At 47.3% G+C, this 12,272-nt stretch overlaps 1 protein-coding gene across 1 annotated transcript in view; it reads left to right on the top strand.

Annotated features, from left to right (window-relative positions):
- The window catches only part of LOC139255081 (flagellum-associated coiled-coil domain-containing protein 1-like), a 147,287-nt gene that overhangs the window by 77,236 nt on the left and 57,779 nt on the right, over positions 1-12,272 (top strand). Inside the window, exons 10-11 of the mRNA XM_070873870.1 lie at positions 1,381-1,480; positions 6,095-6,198. Of these exons, the coding sequence (XP_070729971.1) occupies positions 1,381-1,480; positions 6,095-6,198 (204 nt within the window). The remainder of the gene's footprint in view (positions 1-1,380; positions 1,481-6,094; positions 6,199-12,272) is intronic.

The raw sequence follows: 12,272 nt of genomic DNA on the forward strand, positions 1-12,272 counted from the left end.
TCTTTCATCTGAAAATTGTTTGTTTAATCTTATTGATGCATGACTTAAAGGGCTGTAGTTTCCTACATCCCAAGTGTTTTTTCACAGTCCATCCCCAAATTTGGTCTGAGATCTTCAGCTTCCCTTGCACCCAAGAGCTCCACAAGTGATATTTTCCAGTAATGCTTTCACAGTGTGTGATGCAGTTATGATGTCTCACTCTTAGTGAGGGCTAAACTAGGGTCCCTGCCTGCCACTCCCTGTGTTGCACAATAACCACATGTGACTCTGGACTGAGTTCTTCTCCACTCCACTTCCCTCGGGGAAGAGCATCGAACTGTTTTCTGGGCACAAAGTGTATTGAACTGCACCGGTTTAATGCACCAAAAGTAACCCTAGTCAATGGGAATCGGGGGAAACTCTCCACTGGCTGGAGTCATACCTAGAGGAAAGGAAGAGGAATGTGGTTGTTGGAGGCCAATCATCTCAGCCTGAGGACATCATTGCCTGAGTTCCTAGGCCCAACCTTCTTCAGCTGCTTCGTCAATGACCCTCTACCATAAGGTCAGAAGTGAGGATGTTTACTGATGATTGCGCAGTGTTCATTTGCAATTCCTCAGATAATGAACCAGTCCAAGACCTGGACAACAGCACTGTGGTAATGACCAGATATTCTGTTTTTAGCTGTTGGTTGAGGGAATGTTGGCCAGGACACCTGGGATAATGCCTCTGGCTCTATTTTGAAATAGTGCCATGGGATCTTTTACATCCACCTGAGTCGACAGATGGGGCCTCGGTTTAACATCTCATCCGAAATAAGGCACCTCCGATAGTGCAGCACTGGGAGTGTACAGTCTATATTTTAGGCTCAAGTACCTGGAGTGGGGCTTGAAACCACAACTCTCGGACTCAGAGGCGAGAGTACTACCCACTGAGCCACAGCTGACACCTAATGGATGAAAGAAATGCCTACTTCTCCTATTTTATGTATACTCGAGCAGTGGGAATCTGCTGTCAGAACATTTCACCAATGCCTGGAAGTGTGTCCAAGTGTTTTAAAACCCATCCATCCATAGAGGTAAAGCTGAATTCAAATCTAAAATCTGAATTTACCCAAGTTTTCTCCACTTAGCAGCCAAATAGTTACCGCTGGTGGGAGATGTCTTCACGCTAGAGGGAGAAGTTAAGTTTGCAGATTGTGTGTGCAGTCAACACCCCTGTATTAGTGTATTATGGCTCATTTAGAAAACCAGAGGCCTCATCGGTGACCTGAAGATCAGTGGAGTTAATGTTTGTATCGTATTATTTTTCATACCTGTATTACGAATGGAAATTACTCAAATTCGGAGTATTTTTGAATTTATTCCCAACAATATCGACATGTTTTTTTTTTAAATGCAGGAATCTATCATTGAGGAATTGAATGAAAGCTGGTTACAGAAAGAAAGGGAAATGAAAGAAAAGAATGAAATAGAGAAGAAACTGGAACTGGTTTTACAGAGTGAGTGACTGCTTCAGTAGAGTAACTGTTGAGATATCAGTGGGAAATGGGGGAAGTAGGGAGTGCTCTTCTGAGGCTTGGCTGAGGCACATTGTGGGGCTGAGCATGGGAAGAGCTTTATTCTGCAACTGACAGTGGAATAGCTGACCTCCGAGTTCTCAATGCAGACGGTGGGGGTCCAGAACCAAAATGTCTTCCATTCCTCAGAAAACTTACCAAAAATTTCATGATGTGCTTTGCAAAAATGTAGATAGTTATGTGGTGGTGTGGCACATTGGAATACAAGACAGCATTGAGCAGGGATTCACATCCATAGTATGTTAATCCGCGGCCCTCTCAGGTGGACAGGATTTTTCGAGGATGATCAGGGGAGTTCTCCCCAGTGTCCTGGCCAATATTGATTCCTCAACTAATATCACTAAAAACAGATCATCTGGTCATTACTTCATTGCTGCTTGTGGGAGCTGCAAATTAGCTGCTTCCTATATTACAATTTAATTGGTTATAAAGTGCTTTGGGGTGTCTTGAGGTTGTGATAGTCATAATATAAATGCTTCCCCCACCCCCAAGCATGCAAGTTATAAGTTGTTACACCGAGTGTTGTATAGGTATAATGTAACATTAGACCACTGAAATTATCTTCACACTGTATACACCATACCTGCACCACCAGAGGGTCACCTGCACACTGCACGTAACCAAGTATAAAAGAGAGTTCACATCACTGTACCCTCACTCAGGAGCTACAATAAAAGGACGAAGGTCACAACAGTTCAAGTACAATACCTTACCTCGTGGAGTCATTACTAGAGTGCTTACACACAACAACTGGCGACGAGATTCCGAATTGCCACGTGCAAAATGGTTAACCTTAGCAACTTTCAACTATTCGCTGATGGAGAAGATTGGGATGCCTTTGTGGAAAGGCTCGAACACTTTTTCATTGCAAATGACCTGGCGGGGACGACCCAACCTCGCTGGCTGATAAGCGCAGAGCTATCCTACTGAGCAGTTGTGGGCCCACTGTCCATGGCCTCGTCAGGGATCTGCTAGCCCCAGCGAAGTCAACAACCAAAACGTACGCAGAGCTCGTAACAATAATACAGGAACAGCTCAAACCTAAAGAGAGCATCCTCACAGCCAGACACCGGTTCTACACCCACTGGCGGCCCGAAGGCCAAGAAATCGCAAAATATGCTGCAGACGTGAGACAAATGGCTGCACCATGTGATTTTGGTGACCACCTCACCGAAGCACTGAGGGACATCTTTGTTACTGGAATCGGCTATGAGGGCCTCCTCTCTGAGGACACTATGGTCACCCTGCAGAAGGCAATTAAAGTGAGCCAGACTTTCATGATCTCAGCCTGCGATTCCAAGAGGCTGATGACTCACCCCTATGACTCTAACCCGGCAAGTACCGGGAACCGAATGGCACCTTTCAGATGCAAGGCTGCTACCCAGAGTCCTACAACCCTGAGTCTGCCACATGGAGCCAACCGGCCAGCCCCATGCTGCTGCTGTGGAGGAAATCACAGGGCCCACCAGTGCCGATACAAGGACTATACTTGCAAAGGCTGTAACACTAAAGGTCATCTCCAGCGAATGTGTAGAAGAAACTTTACTCATCGAGTCGCTGAAGAGTTGGCCAATCACCCGGGCTCCAGCGCTGATGAAGACGAAGAGAGAGTCTATGAGGCAGCTTAGCCCCAGGAAGAGGTGTACGGAGTGTATACCTGCTCCACCGAGAGTTCCCCGTTGAAAATGGAAGTTGAAATCAATGGTGTTCCAGTCTCGATGGAGATCGACACAGGGGCGAGCCAATCGCTGATGAATCAGGCGGCCTTCGAGAAACTCTGGGACAATCCCGCCGAACTACCTAAAATGCTCCCAATCCAGGTGAAGCTGCTCACCTACACAAACGACACCATCCCAGTCGTTGGCAGCGTGGATGTCCAGGTATCCTATGGCGGCGTGAGGCACAAGCTACCTTTATGGATTGTTGCTGGTGATGGTCCAATGCTGCTGGGAAAAAGATGGATGAAACAAATCCAAATCTGTTGGAGCTGGGAAAGCCTCCAGGCCCCAGCGATCGACGTCCTACGCGGCCCTAAATTTGGATCCATCACAGCACCTGAAGATCCTACCGTCCGACTCGACTGTGGCGACGACACAGACCGCACAACCCAACGGTGAGATGATCCAACCCAAACGACCAGCCCTCACCTTCCGGGCTCCAGTGGCAGGACTCCGAAGGAAGAAGATCGTGCAGAAGGTAAATTCCCGGCTTCCGTGGCAGAACCTGGGGAGAATAGGATTAACTCAGCCTACCTCGTGGAGAGAAAGAAGATGGCACCCGCACCTGAAATCAAGATGGCCGGAACAAGACCACGAGGAGCAGTGTGGAGGGTACAACAATGGTGAGCAGCGAACCGGATTGGGGTAAAGATTGCAATACCCTCTTAAAAGAGACCGGCCACCCAGCACAATTAAAGGGACAGTTCCATTCTTTGTACAGCGATGCCAGTGATACTAATGAAAAAGATGTAATTAACAAATGCAAGTATCTAAATGCCGATACTACACAGGAAAGAGATGTAATTGACAAATGCGAATTTGTAAAGACAACTAACAATGTCGAGTCGGCTGATTGCGGTCGGAGCCAATGTATCATGAATGCAAATGATGAAATGATGTGTGATGCCAGGTTCTACAGGTACGCCGACAAAACTAAGGGCAACCTCCCATGGGAAGCACCCAGGTCCAGCGGGCTACCCGATCATGTAGCCTACGCTTCCTGGACCAATGTGATGTCCCAGGGAGTGTGGCCACACACACAGAGGGAGCATACCCACTGCAGAGCCAGCGATCAATGGACGGCACAGGCACCACCACTGCCCCAGGTCGACCCTACCCCTCAGGTCACCAGGGCCAGCACCGGGAGCAAGAGGCTAGCACCCTCCAGCCCTCCCGACAGGACCTGGGATGACCAGATTCCCACCACCGACCCTGCAGCCCTCAAAAGAGGACAGGGAGGCCACACATTCCTGTGGCTCTGCCCACCACTAGGTAACGGTGAGCAATCCGAGCCCACCCAGCTGGCAGTCTGGTTGCTCTGAAACAAGCGTCCTCGCCCACCTGCACCCACACCCCAGGGGTAAAACTGTAATACCACATATGTACCTTACCTGTAATATGTACTTGTTCCACTACTGCTGAACCCAAAAACAGTGATGCAACTAATCCTATTCTTTATTATATGTACATGTACGCCAATGCAGATATTGAGCCACACACATGGTCTATGTATGGGGGAGGAAAATGGATGTATGTAGCCATGGACACAAATGGATCACACCCAGAACCCACACAATCCTCACCACAACCTCCAACTGCCCACGGCAGACCATTCCCAATGTTGTGGCAATAAGGACTTGGGGATCTACAGGGAGAGAGCCATTCCCAAGCACAGACAAAGTGCAAGGGCTTTGGGCACTCAAGCCGAGGGCCAGAGCACACAGTGCTTAGGGGGGGGAGTGATGTTGTGTATGTATAATGTATGTACTGTAATATTAGACCACTAAATGTATCTTCACACTGTATACACTATACCTGCACTACCAGAGGATGCTACTGGTAGAGACCTAAGGGTCACCTGCACACTGCAGGTAACCAAGTATAAAAGGGAGCTCACATCACTGTATCCGCACTCAGGAGCTACAATAAAAGGACTAAGGTCACAACAGTTCAAGTACAATACCTTACTTCGTGGAGTCATTACGAGAGTGCTTACACACATAACACCGAGGACAAGTAGTTTTGCAGCCAAGTGATGTGGTGGTGTGTTAGTGCTCCAATGCACCCTGCCACAGATGGCTAGGATATTGTTTCATGCCTGTGAATCAGCACAAAGTGAGTGTCCTATCTCAGCCGCGCTGCTGGGAGAGAAAGGAAATGAACTGGATCCAGATGCTTCTCTTGCATGGTGGGAAGATCCATCTGTCTGGAGGCAGTTACAAGAGGCCGCAGAGAAGACATGGCTTTGGGGAAAAGATAAAAGAGCATACCTGAAATACAAATTAGAAAGGTAAAAATAACGCAGTTATATAGCACCTTTCATGCCCTCAGGACGTCCCAATGGGCTTCACAACCAATAAAGAACGTTTGAAGCGTAGTTACTGTTATTCGGTAGACAAATGCAAAGTCTCACAAACAGCAAATAAAATATATTACCAGTTAACGTTTTTCGTGGTGTTGGTTGAAGGATGAATGATCGCCAGCACACCGGGGGAACTCCCCTGCTCTTTTTTGAACAAAGCCATGAACAGGCAAACAAGGCCTCAGTTTAACATCTTATTTGAAATGTAATTATTCCTCGGTAATGCATGACTGAGGCTTAGATTATGCACTCAAGTCTGCAGTAAGGTCTGGACCCACAACCTTCTGACCCAGAGGCAAATGTGTTATTACTGAGTGAAGGCTGACATTATCAACACCTCAAACTACAAAAGTGGGAAAAATTACAGGTTTGTCTCCATATGCTACATAGCTGCTGTTACGCACTGTTGCATTCAACATGGCAATGTTCGAATGAAGTATCTATTCTGTCCAACAGCGAACTTGATGCAAAATAAATGTGACCGAGAGAAAAAGTCAATGGGAGAGAATTTCCAACAACAGATTAGTTCCATGGTCAGTGAGCACAAACAAGAGATGGACGTGAGTAGAATCTTTTTAATATGGTACTAGGTGGGATAAATGAAGCGCCACATCTTAAGATGTTTTGATCATTTTTCCACAGAAAGGATTTGAAAATCTAAGTTACTTTTAATGGTGGATAGGGACTATCTGTAGTGTGATGCACCAGGTATCATGACTATATGTGATAGGCATGATGGACCAGTAGATCTTTTTATATCCGTCATTTTTGTCTGTACAACATCAATAACTTGTATTTATATAATACCTTTAACATAGTAAACCATTGCAAGGCACTTCACAGGAACGTTATCAAACAAAATTTCACACCAAGCTTCATAAGGAAATATTAGAGCAGAGGGAGAGTTATTCTACCCATGCTGTACACGATTTGGAAGTGCTTGACATAGACACTGGGTTTCATACCAAAAGTGGAAAAAATGTTCTGCACCAATGGCTGTAAGAACATTAAGACAATACTCTAGGATGAGAAAAGGGCATTTGACCCATCAATGCTCATGCCCACAGGATTGCAGCTCACCCAACTGAACATCCAGCTGCATTTTTCTAATATCTCTGAATATCTCTAATAGCTGTTAGAACACCACTGCATTAGATGGTGCATCAAGGAAGCAGTTGAGGCTAGCTCGTTGAATGTATTCAAATCACAGATAGATAGATTTTTAACCAATAAGGGAATTAAGGGTTATGGGGAGCGGACGGGTAAGTGGAGCTGAGTCCACGGCCAGATCAGCCATGATCTTGTTGAGTGCCGGAGCAGGCTCGAGGGGCTAGATGGCCTACTCCTGTTCCTAATTCTTATGTTCTTATCACACGGGCTTTCAACATAAGAATGTTTGCTAATACTAGTTGATCTCCCGTGGTGTTGCACATGGGAAATCAAAACCAAGTGTAGTCTTCAGGTGAAATAGGGTTTGAGGCAGGAGATAATTGGACCAGGCTACACAAGACTTAATTCAGTCCCCATTTTAAGTTCGACAACAACAACTTGTATTAATGTTGTGCTTTTAACATAGTAAAATGTCCCATGGTACTTCACAGGAACGTTACCAAACAAAATTAGACACAATGTAACATATAAAGATATTAGGAGAAGTGACCATAATCTTGTCAAAGAGGCAGGTTTTAAGGAGCGCTATAAAGGAGGAGGGAGAGGTGGAAAGGTTTATGGAGGGAATTCCAGAGCTTGGGGCCTAGAAGCTGATGGCAGGGCTGCCAAGTGAGGGGTGAAGGAAATTGGTGATGCATAAGGGGCCAGAATTGGGAGATCTTGGAGGGTTGTTGGGCTAGAGGAGATTACAGAGATGCAGAGGTGCAAGTTCATGGAGGGATTTGAAAACAAGGATGAGAATTTTTAAATCGAGGCATTTTCGGACCAGGAGCCAATGTAGGTCAGCTAGCACAGGTGTGATGGGACTTGGTGTGAGTTTGAATACGGGCAGGAGAGTTTTGGATCAGCTCAAGTTTACAGAGGATGCACATTCTGCTGTAATTTTTATATTTCCATACACCTTGCAGAACCCCCATTGGTGGGAGGTGTAATTACAGTGTGACAAGTTTTAATGGACAGTTTGCATGATAAATGTGGACACAGGAATTTATAATAGAAAAGATGACATATTTGAAATGTTTAAAATGTACTTCTCACCAATTAAAATTTATGCCTGTGTCTTACCGACCTGGCTTATCTCAAAGCAATACTCTGGGTTCATCTTGCACAATACTTAATATACCTCAGTGAAATTCCCCATCTCTCTGGACCCCAAGCATAAGCTTCACTAATGTAATCGCCTATTTGTTGTGTATGCAATAACTCAATAGACGGAATACTGTAAACTCCGAACAGGTACAAACCTGGCTCTACTTTATAAGGACCCAAAGTGATTACATTACAAGATGGCTGGCCTTTTATACCTGGGCTGCACACACGTGCGCACAGCCCAATGACCTCCGACAGTGGCGCCACCTGGTGGTTAGTAAACCCAAGCATACATACATGATAATATCCCCTTTTAAGATATTAGTAATGGTCTTTTTACAAATTGAGATGGTCCGGGGCTTTCCGCTCCCGAGTTGAACGTCTCAGTTCAACTCCAGCCTTGGGCGAGCGTTCTTTGTCTGTTATGACTGGGGGCTGGGTAGCCGATCTTATGTGAGTGGCAATGACCATGTCAGGGATTGAAAGTCCAGATTCATTGACCATGTCAGGGATTGAAAGTCCAGATTCATTGACCATGTCAGGGATTGAAAGTCCAGATTCATTGATGACAGCGGAGTCCTCTGATGACTGAGGGTAGGTTGGTTGGTCACTGATTGTGTCTTCCTCAGACTGTTCCGGTTCATCCGTGTGCCGCAGCTTTATCTGATCGACATGTTTCCTGCATGTCTGCCCATTCATGAGCTTAACGATAAACACTCTGTTGCCCTCCTTGGCCATAACAGTACCAGCGATCCATTTGGGACCTTGACCATATTTCAGTATATACACAGGATCATTGATAGAAATGTCGCGTGACACAGTAGCACATTCATGATATCCTTGCTGACTTTGATGTCTGTATTCAACACGATTATTCAAGTCGGGGTGGACGAGAGAGAGCCTGGTCTTGAGGCCTCTCCATCAATAGTTCAGCAGGGGAGACTCCGGTAAGCGTGTGGGGTCTTGCCTTGTAACTAAGCAATATGCATGACAAGCGAGTTTGCAGCGAACCTTGGGTTACACATTTGATACTCTGATTGATGATTTGAACCGCATGCTCTGCTTGTCCATTGGATGTGGGTTTGAATGGTGCTGACCTCACATGTTTGATACCATTGAGTTTCATGAACTCTTGAAACTCTATACTGTTGAAGCAAGATCCGTTGTCACTTACAATGATGTCAGGCAGACCATGCGTAGCAAACATGACACGAAGGCTCTCAATGGTAGCTGTGGATGCGCTGGATAACGTGATATGGATCCTGGACCATGGTTTAGATGGCCACGACCACAGATTCAGCGGTGATTCCACTGGTGCTTTACTAAGCTGCATGCAAGTGTTGCACTGATGCACACATGATTCCAGATCAGAGTCAATTCCAGGCCAGCCATACATGAGACTTGGCAATGGCTTTCATCATGACAATACCGGGATGCAAGCGATATAGATCATGCACAAATTTCTCTCTGCCTTTCTTGGGCATAACGTCACGATTACGCCACAGTGTACAATCTGATTGAATGGATAGTTCGTCTTTGTGACGGATGTAAGGTTTGGTTTCCTCACACATTTGCTTGGGTATGGCAGACCAATCACCACCAAAGATATAACGTTTCACAACCGATAATATCGGGTCCTGGCTGATCCAGGTCTTAAGTTGTTGGGCCGTGACAGGGTTCCTTCACTTTCAAAAGCATCCCTGACTAACGGTAGGTCTGCCGGTTGAGGCGTTTCCACCTCCGGAGTGGGCAACGGCAGACGGCTCAATGCATCGGCACAATTCTCAGTGCCAGGTCTATGGCAAATGACATAATCATAGGCAGATAATGTCAGCACCCACCTCTGGATGCGGGACGACGCATTGGTATTGATACCTTTGTTTTCCGAAAACAATGAAATGAGTGGCTTGTGATCTGTTTCCAGTTCAAACCAAAGACCAAACAGGTACTGATGCATCTTTTTAACCCCATACACACAGGCTAGTGCTTCTTTTTCTACCATGCAGTAGGCTCTTTCCGCCTTTGCCAAAATTTTTGAAGCATATGCAACAGATTGTAATTTGCCCGACTCATTAGCTTGTTCGAGCATGCAACCAGCTCCATATGACGAAGCATCACAGGCCAATACTAGACGCTTACACGGATCCTAATGTACCAGCAGCTTGTTGGAGCAAAGCAGATGAGTAGCTTTCTCAAAAGCTCTATCTTGAGAAGCACCCCAAACCCAGTTGTCGCCTTTTCTTAGCAGCATGTTCAGTGGCTCTAATAAGGTGCTCAATCTAGGTAAGAAATTACCGAAGTAGTTGAGTAGACCAAGGAACAAATGCAGCTCCATCACATTGAGAATTCACGGCCAGATCAGCCATGATCTTGTTGAATGGCGGAGCAGGCTCGAGGGGCTAGATGGCCTACTCCTGTTCCTAATTCTTATGTTCTTATGAGGTTTGGGTGCATTTTTGATGACCTTGGTTTTCAAGTCTGTAAGCCTGATACTGTCAGTAGCAATTTTCCTCCCTAGGAATTCGACTTCCGGTGCCATGAAGACGCACTTCGAGCTTTTCAGTCTGAGTCCCACCTTGTCCAGACGATGTAGAATCTCTTCCAGGTTGTTCAGATGTTCGGCGGAGTCACGACCTGTGACCAGTATGTCATCTTGGAACATGACGATTCTGGGAACGGACTTCAGTAGACTCTCCATGTTTCTCTGAAATATGGCAGCAACCCCTGAGAGAATTCCAAAAGGGCACCTGTTGTAGATAAACAGTCCTTTATGAGTGTTGATGCATGTAAGTTTCTTCGACATGTCAACCAGCTCCTGTTTCATGTAGGCCAACGTCAGATCCAGTTTTGTGAATGACTTCCCCCCAGCTAGCATTGCAAACAGGTCATCAGCCTTTGGTAGCGAGTATTGATCCTGTTTCAAAACTCGGTTGTAGTCGCCACAAATCCTGATAGTGCCATCACTTTTCAACACGGGAACAATGGGGCTGACCCATTCATTAAATTCAACTGGTGATATGATCCCTTCATGCTGGAGTCTGTCCAGTTCGATTTCGAGCTTCTCCCTCATCATGTACGGAACTGCCCGATGATGGACAAGTCTTGCATCCGAGTCCACATGAATCTGCACCTTGGCTCCCATGAAATTGCCAATGCCTGGTTTAAACAGCGAGGGGAACTTGCTCAGCACTTGAGCACATGGTATATCCTCCTCTGACGAAAATGCTTTGATCGCGTTCCAGTTCCATTTGATTTTTTCCAACCAGTTCCTGCCGAACAGCGTTGGACCGTTGCCTGGAACAATCCATAACGGTAAACCGTGAACCGCACTATCATACGACATCTTGATTACTGCACTGCCAATCACCGTTATGAGTTCTTTAGTGTACATATGCAACTTGGCATTGACTGGACTCCGCTTCGGCCTCACAGCCTTAGTATCCCACAGCCTGTCGAATGTCCTCTGGCTCATTATTAATTGACTCGCACCCGTATCCAATTCCATCGATACCGGCACACCATTAAATTTTACATTAATCATTATCGGTTGGCTCTTTGTTAGGAACAAATACAATCCATACACTTCCTCCACTGGTATCTCTGATTGCATATCTGGATCCGCGCTAGACTGGTGGTCATCCTCCATGTGTTGTGTCGCAGCACGTTTACTCAGTTACGGACACATGCGCTGGAGATGCCCCACTCTCGAACAGCCTTTACAAATATAGGGCCCAAGTTTCGAGCCGCGCCTAGAACGGCGCAGTCCCGACCTGGATGCCCATTTTTCGCGCCACAAAGTGCGCCTAAAAAAACCCTCCAGATTCTCCACCTCCCTGCAGGTCCTCTGGCCCTCGGCGCAGCGCAGCAGGAGCTGTAGGGGGCGGAGCCAGGTCCCTGCGCTGAAAACAGTGCCGGGACCTTTGCACATGCGCGCCATAGTGGGGGCGCAAGTGCAGTAGCTCCAGGCGCCCAAAACTGTGTGGGAGGGGCCGAAGCACACAGCCCCTAGCCCTGGCCGAATGGCCTCACTGGGGCTGCATGAATAAGGCTCCTCCCATGGCCAGCTCCTGCTTCCTCCCGACCCGACTCGACTCCCGCTTCCCGCCTCCGGACCGGACCCGACACTGACCCGACTCCCGCTCCCCCCCCCCCGCCCCGGACCGGACCCGACACCGACCTGACTCCCGCTCCCCCCCCACCCCCCGACTGGACCCGACCCGACTCCCGCTGCCCCCACCGCCCCCACCGGCCTCCGGACCGGACCCGACACCGACCACGACCCGACTCCCGTTCCCCCCCCCACACCCCCCCGCCCCCGGACTGGATCCGACCTGACCTCCCTCCCCCCGACCTGACCTCCCTCTCCCTCCCCCCG

Source organism: Pristiophorus japonicus, chromosome 3 (assembly GCF_044704955.1).
Source record: "Pristiophorus japonicus isolate sPriJap1 chromosome 3, sPriJap1.hap1, whole genome shotgun sequence".
NCBI classification, from domain to species: Eukaryota; Metazoa; Chordata; class Chondrichthyes; family Pristiophoridae; genus Pristiophorus; species Pristiophorus japonicus.